General features: G+C 45.1%; 1 protein-coding gene across 2 annotated transcripts in view; it reads right to left on the reverse strand.

Annotated features, from left to right (window-relative positions):
• Window positions 1-555: 555 nt before the first annotated feature.
• Window positions 556-17,668, reverse strand: part of LOC141047907 (cytochrome P450 2C7-like) — a 217,590-nt gene continuing 200,477 nt past the window's right edge. For both annotated transcript variants that reach the window (XM_073543226.1, XM_073543227.1), the window contains one exon: window positions 556-2,475. In XM_073543226.1, coding sequence (XP_073399327.1) covers window positions 2,282-2,475 — 194 coding nt within the window. In that variant the 3' untranslated portion in view covers window positions 556-2,281. The remainder of the gene's footprint in view (window positions 2,476-17,668) is intronic.

Here is a 17,668-nt window from a genome sequence, read left to right on the forward strand (position 1 = left end):
CCAAGCTGGCAGACAGTCACGAGCCACAATTCATGGGACCGCGAGCCACAGGTTGGAGACCCCCTGGGATAGAGGATGTGTGATGGGTATATGGGCACTGGGACTATGGGATAGAGGATGTGTGATGGTACATGGGCACGGAACTATGGGATAGAGGATGTGTGATGGTACATGGGCACGGAACTATGGGATAGAGGATGTGTGATGGTACATGGGCACGGAACTATGGGATAGAGGATGTGTGATGGTACATGGGCACGGAACTATGGGATAGAGGATGTGTGATGGTACATGGGCACTGGACTGTGGGATAGAGGATGTGTGATGGGTATATGGGCATGGGACTATGGGATGGAAGCTATGTATGATGGTATATGGGCACGGGACTATGGGATAGAGGATGTGTGATGGGTATATGTACACTGGACTATGAGAGAGGATGTGTGATGGGTATATGGGCACAGGACTGGGATGGAGGATATGTATGATGGGTATATGGGCACTGGACAATGGGATAGAGGATGTGTGATGGTATATGGGCACTGGACTATGGGATGATGTGTGATGGGTATATGGGCACTGGTTTATGGAATGATGTGTGATGGGTATATGGGCACTGGACTATGAGATGGAGGATGTGTGATGGGTTTGGGACTATGGGATGGAGGATTTATATGGGCACGGGACTATGGGATGGAGGATATGTATGATGGGTATATGGGCATGGGACTATGGGATAGAGGATGTGTGATGGGTATATTGGCACAGAACTATGGGATAGAGGATGTGTGATGGGTATATGGGCACGGGACTATGAGATAGAGCAGTGGTTCCCAACCTTTCTGACCTTGAGAGCCACATTTAGCATAGAGGGTCACGAGCCACATTCAGCACTGAGAGAAGGTCGCGAGCCACATCCAGCTCCCATCCCCTTCAAAGTAGTATCAACACATCCTCTTTCCCATAGTCCCGTGCCAATGTACCATCACACATCCTCTGTCCCATAGTCCCGTGCCCATATACCCATCACACATCCTCCGTCCCATAGTCCTGTGCCCATATACCCATCACACATCCTCCGTCCCATAGTCCTGTGCCCATATACCCATTACACATCCTCCATCCCATACTCCCGTGCCCACATACCCATCACACATCCACCATCTCATAGTCCCGAGCTGGGTGGCGCTGAGCAGGGAGTTCCTGGAGATGTGCTGTTATGTAACCTGGCAGTGCGGCTCTGTGTGTGGCCACTAATGATGGGATTTTCTACGCCAGAAACAATAGAGCGCGGCAGTAAAAGAGGAGGGGGTGATTCATTTCTGCCATGTGCGCTCTCCTTTCTGGAGGAATGGGGGGGGAACCAACCTGAGAACTGTTAATAAAATTGCTTTATTATGGAAGGTAAGAGAACAGTAAAAGCTGCCAAAAATCATCCAAAAACATAGAGGGCACAATGGGCCATAAATGCCTTAATTAAATAGAGTGTCAGACCGTTTAGACACTATATGACAAAGGTCAAATGAATGTCAGAACAAGCCATAGGAAGTGACAGAGAGATCATATTAGCACAGTAAAGCAAACCACAGAATGGCATAAATACATCACCTAATGTACAGGCAAGTAGAGGGTCCATGGCTGGGAGCTTATGTTCCTGGGGATGCTAGATTTCTCCCACCCGGTCAGTGTCTGCTGAGGTGTTGTGGAGTGGGAAAACTGTTGCTCATAGCAACCAATCACAGCTCAGCTTTCATCTTTTAAACAGCTCTGGTGAAATGAAAGATGCTTAGTGATTGGTTGCTATGGGCAACACAGGCAGTGTAATCTGTTGTGGTCAAAAAGATGTGCCTATGAAATAGATATTAGATATTTATTATACGGGGTTTTGCGTGTGGCGTGAGTGTGGCTATGTGGAGTTGGCGTGGCTTGATACACACATACATACATACACTCATTTTTATATATAGAGAGAGTTTTAGACTCAAAAATGTGAAAAAAGCGTGTGGCCACCAAAACGATGGCATTTTACCGTGTTTTCAAGCTTTACCCGCCCTGTCCCCATGATAGATTCTGCACACATTTACACGGAATTCAGCTCCGTATATTCTGACACATGACATCCCAGATGTCGTGTCCAAGGGAAAACTCATATTTTACCCAATTTTCTTACGCCCGACTCTATAAACATTTCAACATTTTTTCATCAGTGTCTTTTATGTCACATTTTCTAGGATATTAACGTTTCTCATTATCTCCACCATGTGGCGGGACAGGACGGTGATCACTTGGATGAGGAACGAGGCACAGCGCATATCTGGGAAGATCCCAAGATTTCCTTCTTGTGCAGGATCAGATATCTCAAGTCCTGACGCTCTGTCCCTGGTGGGAGGGTGAGGGTGAATTTCTGAAGTAGAGCAGTGAAGATCAGGAAGAATTGACTTCGTACTAAGCTTTCTCCAAGGCAAGCTCGCTTCCCTAGAAAGAAATCACAACCATATGTTACAATTAGGTCCAACCGGGTCTGCCTTTTTCTCCACTGCTTTAAAACCTTGGCTTGCTGTCATTGACTTTAACCCTCCTTGCTAGATATACAAAATAGGTCTGGTACAATATTGATAAATTGTGTTTAGTGTGGGATGTTCAGATTGTAAAGGTTTATATAAACTGGATAGAGTTGTGGAATATTCAGAAGGTAGGCAAAGGCCCCACTTCCCTCGCAGAATTGTCCTTTTGGCCTTTGTCAGGTTGATAAATACCGGTATACTTTTTTTTTTTTACAATTTTGTTTTACAGATAGTGCCAACGTATGCCATAACATCCCCATGCTGCCAACGTATGCCATAACATCCCCATGCTGCCAACGTATGCCATAACATCCCCATGCTGCCAACGTATGCCATAACATCCCCATGCTGCCAACGTATGCCATAACATCCCCATGCTGCCAGCGTTTGCCATAACATCCCCATGCTGCCAGCGTTTGCCATAACATCCCCATGCTGCCAACGTATGCCATAACATCCCCATGCTGCCAACGTATGCCATAACATCCCCATGCTGCCAACGTATGCCATAACATCCCCATGCTGCCAATGTATGCCATAACATCCCCATGCTGCCAATGTATGCCATAACATCCCCATGCTGTGAACGTATGCAATAACATCCCCATGCTGCCAATGTATGCCATAACATCCCCATGCTGCCAACGTATGCCATAACATCCCCATGCTGCCAACGTATGCCATAACATCCCCATGCTGCCAACGTATGCCATAACATCCCCATGCTGCCAACGTATGCCATAACATCCCCATGCTGCCAGGGTATGCCATAACATCCCCATGCTGCCAGGGTATGCCATAACATCCCCATGCTGCCAACGTATGCCATAACATCCCCATGCTGCCAACGTATGCCATAACATCCCCATGCTGCCAACGTATGCCATAACATCCCCATGCTGCCAACGTATGCCATAACATTCCCATGCACATTAGCTAGATGGTGGCTAGAGGAGTTTACACCTGAGCAAGGGCTGGCCTTCCAATGTTGGCCTGGGGGGCAAGCAGACAGCAATGGCCCATGTGCAGCGGCCCATCGTTATTGTGTTTATATGAAATTCACCATTGAGCGGGCTATATAAAAGCTGTGAAAGACTCAAGACACAGATATGTTATCAACTCCAAGCTTAGGGTCGATGCAGAACGTTTTTTTAGGTGGATTCTGTCTAAACACCACAAATAAAATGTACATAATGCAGAGCAATGTATAAATGACATTTCTCTGCACATTTCAGTGTTTTGTTATCTCTTTTAACCCCTTCACCCCGCAGCCTATTTCCATTTTTGCATGTCCCTTTTTCCCCTCCTTCCCAGAGCCATAACTCTCTTGTTTTTCTGTCCACATAGACATAATTCTATGATTGATAGATTGTCTGATTGTCAGAGAATTATAGCTGCATTTAACAGTTTAAGAATCGCGGGCGGAGCTCTGCTCCACCTGCGATTGTTAGCGGCAGGTCCTGGCTGTAATACTCAGTCATCGCCTGCCGGGTATGGGGCGGGTTCGCTGCATGAGTCCGCTACATACACCCGCTTCTGACATGCGCTGTGTATATACGGCGGATGTCATGAAGGGATTAACCAGTTCAGGGATTGTATACCATGTAGAGGTCAAAAGAAGCGACATGTTCATTCTTTGCTGAAGACACTCTCCACAATTGTGTAAAATGAAGCAAAAAGACGCCAGTGGCAAGTCCACCGCAAAAACTACGGCAAAGCCACCAGTGAAACTGCTTCATGAAAAAGAGCGCCGGCTTCTCCTGAAGCATCTTTGCATAGAAAAACTTGGCTGACAGATTTTGTGTGCACATACCCATAAGGGGGTTTTCAGAAACACTGCTAATGTTCATACACTGTCAGGATTCCCATCTATTCCCATCCTGAGCAGGCGGTCTGGTGAACACACATGTGGTTTTCACAGTTGAGATCACGTGCCGACTACATTTTCATCCGCTTCTCTCAATGTTCTCCTGAGAGCAGCAGTTGAGACTTCAGTCGACAGGTGATCCTAACTATGAGGATTACACTTGTGTTCACAACACTGGGAATAGACGACAGTGACAGTGTGTGCACAGCGTGCTATTGCGATACAGCAGTCTGCAGGGCCAATGTGTGCACAGTGTGCTGTCACGATACAGCAGTCGACAGTGTGTGCACAGCGCGCTATTGCGATACAGCAGTCTGCAGGGCCAGTGTGTGCACAGTGTGCTGTCACGATACAGCAGTCGACAGTGTGTGCACAGCGCGCTATTGCGATACAGCAGTCTGCAGGGCCATTGTGTGCACAGCGCGCTATCGGGATACAGCAATCTGAGGGCTAGTGTAAGCACAGTGCGCTGTCATGATACAGCAGTCTGCAGGGCCAGTGTGTGCACAGTGTGCTGTCGTGATACTGCATTCCGCAGGGACAGTATGTGCACAATGCACTGTCGTGATACAGCAGTCTGCAGGGACAGTGTGTGCACAGCTCGCTATCATGATACAGCATTCCACAGAGACTGTGTGTATAGCACGCTATCATGATACAGCAGTCTGCAGGGACAGTGTGTGCACAGTGCGCTCTCGCGATACAGCTGTCTGCAGGGAAAATGTGTGAACTGTGCGCTCTCGCGATGCAGCAGTCTGCAGAGGCAGTGTGTGCACAGTGTGCTATCGTGATACAGCATTCTGCAGGGACAGTGTGTACACAGCGTGCTATCGTGATACAGCAGTCCGCAGGGACACTGTGTGCACAGCGCGCTATCGTGATACTGCATTCCGCAGAGACAGTGTGTGCACAGTGTGCTATCGTGATACAGCAGTCTGCAGGGACAGTGTGTGCACAGCGAGCTAGCGTGATACAGCATTCCGCAGAGACATTGTGTGCACAGTGTGCTGTCGTGATACTGCATTCCGCAGTGACTGTGTGCACAGCGCGCTATCATGATACAGCAGTCTGAGGGCCAGTGTGTGCACAGTGTGCTGTCGTGATACAGCAGTCTGCAGGGCCATTGTGTGCACAGTGCACTGTCATGATACAGCAGTCTGCAGGGCCAGTGTGTGCACAGTGCGCTCTAGCAATACAGCAGTCTGCAGTGACAGTGTGTGCACAGTGCGCTCTCGTGATACAGCAGTCTGCAGGGACAGTCTGTGCAGAGTGTGCTCTCACGATACAGAAGTCTGCAAGGACAGAGGGACCACAGAAATGTGTCTATAGAGTCCAGAAAACCTCTTTAACTTAAAGAGGCAGTAACAGATCCAAGAGTACTGCATAGATACAGCAACACAACCGAGTTTACTACCAGTACAAGCTTTACTACTTATAGATACTGAAAAAAAGGAGCCGAAGTATAAATTGTTAAGCATGCGCCATATGGGAGCATATTCACACTGGCCATTAAACAGACAAAACCTAAGTTGGAAACAAAATGAGCAAATACCCTTCTGTAAGTAAAGAAAATGTAATTGTGCATATAAATAACACAGGGGACTTTTACTGAAGACAATATTGCAAAGTTAGCTGCAAAGTGTTGGGGGAAAAAAAAGTTTGTAGCTTGGAAATTGCATGATGTCATTATAGAATTCATTCCTAAATAACATTTCATGAATCATTATTCATTGTTGTAAAGTAGACAAAACAATCCTGTCACGGGGCAGAAGTGGGAAAACGGGACGAGGAACCTGGGCCCCTGAACTGCCCCTCAGGCTAAGGGGGTGCCCTGACTTTCCTTAACTTGGGGGTACACTTGATGGTAGTGAGGCCCAAGTCACCGAACTGTCCCTATCTCCTGTTTAGCCTTGAGCTAAACCCCCAACCCCCTCCCCAGGATGTGAGACAGGGAAAAAAGTGAACTGCACCAAAAACCAAAGGGAAGATAAGACAGACACCTCGGGGTTAAATCAACTAAAAAACAAAACTTAGCTTTATCTGCTGCAATGCACCAAGCAGCAGAGTAAGGCACCAGATCAGCATTCAGCAGAAACACCACTGCTCTCAGCCAGCTCCTGTCTTGACCACGGTTGGTAATCAAAAGGAAGTGTATCACCAACACCAGCTGATGCCTCAGGTGACCTTATATAGGAAAGTGGGAGTAGTCACCACCATCAGACTAACTAAACATGTAGTAACACCAGCGGCCACCGGGGGAAAAAACTGACATTAACCCCCGATGGCCAGAAAGGAAAAAAGTTTAAACGTGAGCAGCCCAAACTGACACAGATACAAAAATGGATCGTAATAGTACCCCCTTACAATGAGGGGCCTCTGGACCCTCAACACTGCACCTCACCAGAAAACCACCTACAGTGAGGACGCCTAGATCCACCAGAGTTCACCTCAGCAACCACCTGACTCTCAGGTTCATGGCAAACGTGGGCTGATGGAGGTGACAACGTATGCCCCGGAGGCACCACAAATCTCCAGAGTGCCCACCTGAGGAATGAGTTGAGTATGGACATTACTAGGGGTAACTCCAGCTGGTAAGTCCCCGGGCTGAGCATGGCCGACACGGCCTGATCACCCGAGAACTCTAGACCCCAACTGCACACTTCCACTGGATATTTTTGGTGGACACCCATACATACTCGTTCACACACAGGTCCGGACCTCAACGTTTTTTGCCATGCACACGTTTTCCACAAGATGGTGAACTCTTTAAGGAACTGACAACAGAGGCGTCCCCCTGTGTCACAACACTCACACCCCCACAATTCTGAAAGGGAACAACCACCCTCCTCCGACCCCTCCTCCTACAAGGACTCCGCCTCTCAGGGTTAGCTTGTGGTGAGGGTTGAGACTTGCCCCTACTCCTTGGCAGCACCTCTGCTGCCCCCACTGGAGAAGAAGTGGATGGTTGTAGAATGACGGCAGAGACAGTAGCCCGTGGGCAGCAGCCCTCACACGACTTATCGCAGCTGACTACTTCAGATCCCTCTTAAAGCAAACCTGTCAGCTGTTTTGGCCGCTATAAGCTGCAGCCACTGCCTTTCAGGGCTTATGTACAGCTTTCTATAATGCTGTAGATAAGCCCCTGATCCGACCTGCAAGATAAGAAAAATAAGTTTTATTATACTCCCCCGGGTTGGTCCGGTCCGATGGGTGTCGCTGGTCTGAGTCCGGCACCTCCCATCTTCCTGTGATTCCCCCCTACTGCTTGCTTCATGGCTCCCGGCATCATGCCCCTGTGCAGGCGTGCTTCTCTGCCCTGTTGCGGGCAGAGCAAAGTACTGCAGTGCGCAGGTGCCGGAAAGGGGCAGAGAGGCCCTGTCCATAAACCAGGGATATGCTTGTAGAAGTGTAGTAAAGCAGGGAGCGCTGTGCTTTTCTACACCCCTGAAAAAAAAACATATACACTAAGAAAAAAATTCACACATTATTATGAGGGACTACATAGTTACTGCATCTCTGAATACTTTTTTTGTGGGTTTTTTTTCTTAAACATACGTACTCAGCAAAATCACCAATGTACACGAACCTCACAATGGAAAAATGTCACAACATAGGATATATCAGTGCATCAGACATATATCACACACCAAGCCGCTGCGCGACCAGCTCTGCCCTCACCTACTGTATCCTCACCCATCCCTTGTAGATTGTGATCCCTCGCGGGCAGGGTCCTCTCTCCTCCTGTACCAATTGTGACTTGTATGGTTTAGGATTAGTGTATTTGTTTTTATTATGTACACCCCTCCTCACATGTAAAGCACCATGGACTAAATGGCGCTATAATAATAATACACTGCTCAAAAAAATAAAGGTAACACTTAAAAAACAGAATATAACTCCAAGCAAATCAAACTGTCCACTTAGTAAGCAACACTGATTGACAATCAATTTCACTTGCTGTTGTGCAAATGGAAAAGAAAACAGAAATTATTGGCAATTATCAAGACACCCTCAATAAAGGAGTGGTTCTGCAGGTGGGGACCACAGACCACTTGGTCACGTTTGAATGTTGGTTGTGCTTTCACACTCGTGGTAGCATGAGACAGACTCTACAACAAGTGGATCAGGAAGTGCAGCTCATCCAGGATGGCATATCAATGTGAGCTGTGGCAAGAAGGTTTGCTGTGTCTGTCAGCGTAGTGTCCAGAGGCTGGAGACGCTACCAGGAGACAGGCCAGTACACCAGGCGACGTGGAGGGGGCCGTAGGAGGGCAACAACCCAGCAGCAGGACCGCTACTTCCGCCTTTGTGCAAGGAGGAACAGGAGGAGCAATGCCAGAGCCGTGCAAAATAACATCCAGCAGGCCACAAATGTGCATGTGTTTGCACAAATGGTTAGAAACCAACTCCATGAGGATGGTCTGAGGGCCCGACGTCCACAGATGGGGGTTTTGTTCACAGCCCAACACCGTGCAGGACGCTTGGCATTTGCCACAGAACACCAGGATTGGCAAATTCGCCACTGGCGCCTTGTGCTCATCACAGATGAAAGCAGGTTCACACTGAGCACATGTGATATGACAGTCTGGAGATGCCATGGAGAGCGATCTGCTGCCTGCAACATCCTTCAGCATGATCGGTTTGGCAGTGGGTCAGTAATGGTGTGGGGTGGCATTTCTTTGGAGGGCTGCACAGCCCTCCATGTGCTCGCCAGAGGTAGCCTGACTGCCATTAGGTATCAAGATGAGATCCTCAGACCCCTTGTGAGACCATATGCTGGTGCGGTTGGCCCTGGGTTCCTCCTAATGCAGGACAATGCCAGGTGGCTGGAGTGTGTCAGCAGTTCCTGCAAGATGAAGGCATTGAAGCCATGGACTGGGTGCCCGTTCCCCAGACCTGAATCCGATTGCGCACATCTGGGACATCATGTCTCGCTCCATCCACCAACATCATGTACCACAGACTGTCCAGGAGTTGGTGGATGCTTTAGTCCAGGTCTTGGAGGAGATCCCTCAAGAGACCATTCGCCGCCTCATCAGGAGCATGCCCAGGCGTTGTACAGTAGGGAGGTCATACAGAATACTGAGCATATATTCCTTGTCATGTGGCATTTCCACTGAAGTTGGATCAGCCTGTAATTTGATTTTCCACTTTGATTTTGAGTATCATTCCAAATCCAGACCTCCATGGGATATTCATTTTGATGTACATTGATAATTGTTATGTTTTATTATTCTGAACACATTCCACTATGCAATGAATAAAAATTTGCAACTGGAATATTTCATTCAGAGATATCTAGGATGTGGTATTTTAGTGTTCCCTTTATTTTTTGAGCAGTGTATATCAGTGATATGTCCTGTATATAATATCTGATATCTGTGCACATTGTATGGCACATAAATTCTCTATCATAATATATGACTGGTATATGATATACTGACTACAGACACACAATATCATATACAGGATAATATATCACTGTTGTATACTGCACTATGAGTACAGAGATCAGATATCACACCAGCTGCATGTTATGTAATCGGTATATAATGTGGAAGGTCAGCTTACTCAGCTGCTTCCCAAGGTAGACACAGGGGAGCTTTATATTAAAGTATCTGGGTGGTTTATTCATAGACCGTAAAGCCAAATTAGTAAAGCAAAAACAGCCTTTCTGGCACAAATGAAAATAAAAAATCCATACAAAGAAATTCCCAGTAGGGCTCCAGCCTTCTGAGACAAACACACTCCAACTCCCACCAGAGCTTATTCTGGAGGCTTCCTTCCTCCAAACAGACCAGAGAGAGAAAAAAAACAAACAGTTGCTGGACATTAACTCCCTCCAACCACACCCCTGCGGTGGAGATATGGTGAGTAGGTGTCCCACTAATCTTACCAGGGTCTGGGTACTCACAATGAAACCCAGACCCTGGTAACTGCTGATTAACTCTCAGGACTAGAGTTGAGCGATACCGTCCGATACTTCAAAGTATCGGATCGGAATGGATCGGCCGATCTTAAAAAAAAGTATCGGTATCGCCGATTCCGATACCGGAAGTCCCATTCAAGTCTATGGGACTTCCGGTATCGGAATAAGAAAAATCCTGTTTTTCCCTTGTACAGCCTCTCTGGGGTCTGTACGGGCCTTTCGGGGGGCTGTGCCGGCCTGCCAGGGGGTCTGTGCAGGCTCCGGTGGGCTTGTCCGGCCTGCCGGGGGGCTGTGCCGGCCTGCCGGGGGGCTGTGCCGGCCTGCCGGGGGGCTGTGCAGGCTCCGGTGGTCTGTGCCGGCCTGCCGGGGGGCTGTGCAGGCTCCGGTGGGCTGTGCCGGCCTGCCGGGGGGCTGTGCCGGCCTGCCGGGGGGCTGTGCAGGCTTCGGGGGTCTGTGCAGGCATCGTCCGATGGGACTACAAGTCCCATCGGGCGATGCCTGCTACCATGACAGTGATTGACACATTATCCAATGATGGGACAGTAGTAGTCCCATCATCCGGCTAATGTGTTGAATGTAAAAAAAAAAAAAAAAAAATTACATGCTACATACATACAACATGCATACTACATACATGCTACATTCATACTACATGCTACATTCATACTACATATATACTACATGCAACATACATACTACATATATACTACATGCAACATACATACTACATATATACTACATGCATGCAACATGCATACTACATATATACTACATGCTACATACATACTACATATATGCTACATACATACTACATATATACTACATGCATGCTACATACATACTACATACATACTACATATATGCTACATACATACTACATATATACTACATGCATGCTACATACATACTGCATGCTACATACATACTACATGCTACATACATACCACATATATACTACATACATACTACATGCATGCTACATGCTACATACATACCACATACATACTACATACATACTACATACATACTACATGCTACATACATACTACATATATACTACATGCAACATACATACTACATATATACTACATGCATGCAACATGCATACTACATATATACTATATGCTACATACATACTACATATATACTACATGCATGCTACATACATACTGCATGCTACATACATACTACATACATACTACATATATGCTACATACATACTACATATATACTACATGCAACATACATACTGCATGCTACATACATACTACATGCTACATACATACCACATACATACTACATACATACTACATACATACTACATACTACATATATACTACATGCATGCTACATACATACTACATGCTACATACATACTACATATATACTACATGCATGCTACATACATACTACATGCATGCTACATACATACTACATGCTACATACATACCACATATATACTACATACATACTACATATATACTACATGCATGCTACATACATACTGCATGCTACATGCATGCTACATACATACTACATACATACTACATGCTACATACATACCACATATATACTACATACATACTACATACAATACATTCATACAATACATACATAGACATACAGTACATATAACATAGAGTAACATACTTACCAATACTTGTCACATTGTTCCCCGAAGCCATTGTCTTTTACGGAATAAATATTAACATAACAAACCACAAAAATACTCACCCACGATCCGAAGCAGTCCACGAGTGTATCCCACGACGATCTTGGGTAGAGAACTGCAGCATCAGCTGTTGCTGCCGTTCTCTACGGGCTGCAGGAATCCAATGACGGAAGGTAGGTATCCTTCCGCACTGTATTCCTCCGCCACTTAAAAAAAAAAAAGTCCCTAGTCTCACTTTATGCCATTGCTGTGTGGGAAAATCCCACTTTTTTTTTTTTTAACTGGCGGAGGAATACAGTGCGGAAGGATACCTACCTTCCGTCATTGGATTCCTGCAGCCCGTAGAGAACGGCAGCAACAGCTGATGCTGCAGTTCTCTACCCAAGATCGTCGTGGGACACACTCGTGGACTGCTTCGGATCGTGGGTGAGTATTTTTGTGGTTTGTTATGTTAATATTTATTCCGTAAAAGACAATGGCTTCGGGGAACAATGTGACAAGTATTGGTAAGTATGTTACTCTATGTTATATGTACTGTATGTCTATGTATGTATTGTATGAATGTATTGTATGTAGTATGTATGTAGTATATATGTGGTATGTATGTAGCATGTAGTATGTATGTAGTATGTATGTAGCATGCATGTAGCATGCAGTATGTATGTAGCATGCATGTAGTATATATGTAGTATGTATGTAGCATGTAGTATGTATGTAGTATGTATGTAGTATGTATGTAGTATGTATGTAGCATGCATGTAGTATATATGTAGTATGTATGTAGCATGTAGTATGTATGTAGCATGCATGTAGTATGTATGTAGTATGTATGTGGTATGTATGTAGCATGCATGTAGTATGTATGTAGTATGTATGTAGCATGCAGTATGTATGTAGCATGTATGTAGCATGTATGTAGTATATATGTAGTATGTATGTAGCATGTAGTATGTATGTAGCATGCATGTAGTATATATGTAGTATGTATGTAGCATGTAGTATGTATGTAGCATGCATGTAGTATGTATGTAGTATGTATGTAGTATATATGTAGTATGTATGTAGCATGTAGTATGTATGTAGCATGCATGTAGTATATATGTAGTATGTATGTAGCATGCATGTAGTATGTATGTAGTATGTATGTAGTATGTATGTGGTATGTATGTAGCATGCATGTAGTATGTATGTAGTATGTATGTAGTATGTATGTAGTATGTATGTAGCATGCAGTATGTATGTAGCATGTATGTAGCATGTATGTAGTATGTATGTAGTATATATGTAGTATGTATGTAGCATGTAGTATGTATGTAGCATGCATGTAGTATATATGTAGTATGTATGTAGCATGTAGTATGTATGTAGCATGCATGTAGTATGTATGTAGTATGTATGTAGTATATATGTAGTATGTATGTAGCATGTAGTATGTATGTAGCATGCATGTAGTATATATGTAGTATGTATGTAGCATGTAGTATGTATGTAGTATGTATGTAGTATGTATGTAGCATGTAGTATGTATGTAGTATATATGTGTTATGTATGTAGTATGTATGTAGTATGTATGTAGTATGTATGTAGTATGTATGTGGTATATATGTGGTATGTATGTGGTATGTATGTAGTATGTATGTAGTATGTATGTAGCATGTAGTATGTATGTAGCATGCATGTAGTATGTATGTAGTATGTATGTAGTATTTTTTTTTTTTTTTTTTTAACATTTAACACATTAGCCGGATGATGGGACTACTACTGTCCCATCATTGGCTAATGTGTCAATCACTGTCATGGTAGCAGGCATCGCCAGATGGGACTTGTAGTCCCATCGGACGATGCTTGCACAGACCCCCGGACATCAGCACAGCCCCCCGGCAGGCCGGCACAGCCCCCCGGCAGGCCGGCACAGCCCCCCGGCAGGCCGGCATAGACCCCCACAGGGTGCACAGACCACCGGCAGGCCGGCACAGCCCCCCGGCAGGCCGGTACAGACCCCCACAGGGTGCACAGACCACCGGCAGGCCGGCACAGCCCCCCGGCAGGCCGGTACAGACCCCGGGCAGTCCACACAGCCCCCCGGCAGGCCGGCACAGCCCCCCGGCAGGCCGGCAGAGACCCCCGGAAGGCCCGAAATGACGGCGCATCATGATGCGCACACACCGCGCATCATGATGACGTCAGGCTGTCAATCAACTTTGAACTTCCGATTCCGATGCCGACTTCCGATATTGAAAAAATATCGGAAGTCGGTATCGGAATTCCGATACAGCAAGTATCGGCCGATACCCGATACTTGCGGTATCGGAATACTCAACACTACTCAGGACATAACATGCTGGAGGGAAACTTATGGCTTTCACATCACATCGGATAACAAGTTTGCGACACATATCTCCCCTCATTTACGGCCCCAGTGACCCTGTCACAATAATATCTGTGCACATAGGAAAACATGCTGTGGAGACACGAGGGTCAGTGGGTGCTCTCGTCTGCTGGCCCAGCTGTCTTTAGAAAGGCCGCATGGACCAGGGCTCATACCACTGAACGCCCGCTCTCTTTGCCCGTGAGTAGAATACCACTCAGACAACACAGGGTGAGGGTAAAAGTGTGACAATAATTTATTGTACCACCAAACAGATAACACATAGAACAGTCCCAGCAAATACAGTGGGGGAAATAAGTTTTTGATCCCTTGCTGATTTTGTAAGTTTGCCCACTGACAAAGACATGAACAGTCTTTAATTTTAAGGGTAGGTTCATTTTAACATTGAGAAATAGAATATAAAAAAAATCCAGAAAATCACATTCTATAAATTATGTAAATTTGCATTTTGTAGTGAGAAATAAGTATTTGATCCCCTACCAACCATTAAGCGTTCTGGCTCGTACAGACCAGTTAGACACTCCTAATTCACTCGTTACCTGTGTTAAAGACAGACAATCAGACTCTAACCTCTACAACATGGTCAAGACCAAAGAGCTTTCTAAGGATGTTAGGTACAGGATCATAGACCTGCACAAAGCTGGAATGGATTACAAAACCATAAATAAGATGCTGGGTGAGAAGGAGACAACTGTTGGTGCAATAGTAAGAAAATAGAAGAAGTACAAAATGACTGTCAATTGACATCGATCTGGGGCACCATGCAAAATCTCACCTCGTGGGGTATCCCTGATCATGAGGAAGGTGAGAGATCAGCCTAAATCTACACGGGGGTGGGGTACTTGTTAATGATCTCAAGGCAGCTGGGACCACATTCACCAAGAAAACCATTGGTAACATTACGCCGTAAAATCTTGCAGTGCCCGCAAGGTCCCCCTGCTCAAGAAGGCACATGTGCAGGCCCGTCTGAAGTTTGCCAATGAACACCTGAATGATTCTGTGAGTGATTGAGAGGAGGTGCTGTGGTCAGATGAGACAAAAATTGAGCTCTTTGGCATTAATACAACTCACCATGTTTGGAGGAAGAGAAATGCTGCCTATGACCCAAAGAACACCGTTCCCACTGTCAAGCATGGAGGTGGAAACATTATGTTTTGGGGGTGTTTCTCTGCTAAGGGCACAGGACTAATTCACCGCATCAATGAGAGAATGGATGGAGCCATGTACCGTAAAATCCTGAGTGACAAGCTTCCCTCTGCCAGGACATTAAAAATGGGTTGTGGCTGGGTCTTTCAACAAGACAGTGACCCAAAACATACAGCCAAGGCAGCAAAGGAGTGTCTCAAAAAGAATCGCATTATGGTCATGGAGTGGCCTAGTCATTATCTGGACCTTAATCCCTTAGAAAACATATGGAGAGAGTTAAAGCTCCGTGTTGCCAAGTGACAGCCTCAAAATCTTAATGATTCAGAGATGATCTGCAAAGAGGAGTTGTCCAAAATTCCTCCTGACATGTGCACCAACCTCATCATCATCTACAAAGACGTCTGACTGTTGTGCTTGACAACAAGGGTTTTACCACCAAGTATTAAGTCTACTGTATTTTGCCATAGGGATCAAATCTTATTTCTCACTGCAAAATGCAAATTTATATAATTTATACAATGTGATTTTCTGAATTTTATTTTTGATATTCTATCTCTCAATGTTAAAATTAGCCTACCCTTAAAATTATAGACTATTCATGTCTTTGTCAGTGAGCAAACTTCAAAATCAGCAAAGGATCATATACCAACCTTGCTTCTCCGAACGTCTCCATGGATCCAGGTGACTGGAGGGTCCTAATGTGGCTTCCCTGAATGTCTCCATGAGTTTAGTGATGATCAGTGGAGCAGATCCGTATTTCACCAGCTAGGGCTGTGGACTCTTAAGCTGGCATCTTTAGAATGTCAAATCGGTATTTCTGTTGATTGAGCCATGGTGTCTTGGCTGTTGCTCTGTAGAGTCTCTCTGCTTAAGTAAATAGGTCCCTTTTTATACCCACAATTGTGGTTCAGGCCATCATTCACAGGTCAGGGGGAAGATGGGATGAGATTCATTCTCATTGTTTCAGTATTTAATCAATCTACATAGTTTGTCCTTCACTGTTTTGCAGGTCAACAAGCATGATGGACTGTACAATGGGTAATCAACATCAGCAAGCATTGATTGTTCAATGACCCGGCATCCCTGTTCTCCAAAGATAGTAGACAATAAACTGCAGGAGCTGATATAAGAGGTAAATGGCAGCTATTCAACAATTCACAATCATTAATTCAAGAATCAGTGTTCAGACTCAGACTATTGTTTATATATGTCTCTTGAAATACTGAAAATATATGGAATTAAGATTAAATGCTGTCGTCACATTGCTCCCCAATCTTAATTAGCCAGATGTGATAGGGTTGCGATCATCCTTCTGGTCCTCGGCTTGACCTGAGTAACTCCTCACATAGTCGACGAGAACCAACTCATATCCACTGCCCCCCTGTGGTTCCTGAATAAAATCCACTCGCATGTCGGTGGCCTGGTATTCAATCCGTCAAAGCTGGCACATCTGTAGTTGATGTTTCTTGTTGCGTCTGTATATCCCCTCTTGTCCTCCTCTTAAGGCCAAGCTGGTGGAGTTTAACATGGTGGCATCTGAGACCTTCTAGTATGTGTAAGGGGTTGTAAAGTCTTGTTAACCCCTTAAGTTGCGTTCCAGTTATTATATATATATTGAAGTCCCCTTTAAGGTTTTGCTTATCCTGTGCGCAGAGGTATTTATAGAGTATACATGTATCTGACCAATGTTGTAAATCTATGTAATATATATACAGTCATGGCCAAAAGTATTGACACCCCTGCAATTCTGTCAGATAATATTCAGTTTCTTCCTGAAAATGATTGCAAACACAAATTCTTTGGTATTATTATCTTCATTTAATTTGTCTTAAATGAAAAAACACAAAAGAGAATGAAGCAAAAAGCAAAACATTGATCATTTCTCACAAAACTCCAAAAATGGGCCGGACAAAAGTATTGGCACCCTCAGCCTAATACTTGGTTGCACAACCTTTAGCCAAAATAACTGCGACCAACTGCCTCCGGTAACCATCAATGAGTTTCTTACAATGCTCTGCTGGAATTTTAGACCATTCTTCTTTGGCAAACTACTCCAGGTCCCTGATATTTGAAGGGTGCCTTCTCCAAACTGCCATTTTTA

Source organism: Dendrobates tinctorius, unplaced genomic scaffold (assembly GCF_039654945.1).
Source record: "Dendrobates tinctorius isolate UK_male_01 unplaced genomic scaffold, ASM3965494v1 ptg000130l, whole genome shotgun sequence".
Lineage (NCBI taxonomy): Eukaryota > Metazoa > Chordata > Amphibia > Anura > Dendrobatidae > Dendrobates > Dendrobates tinctorius.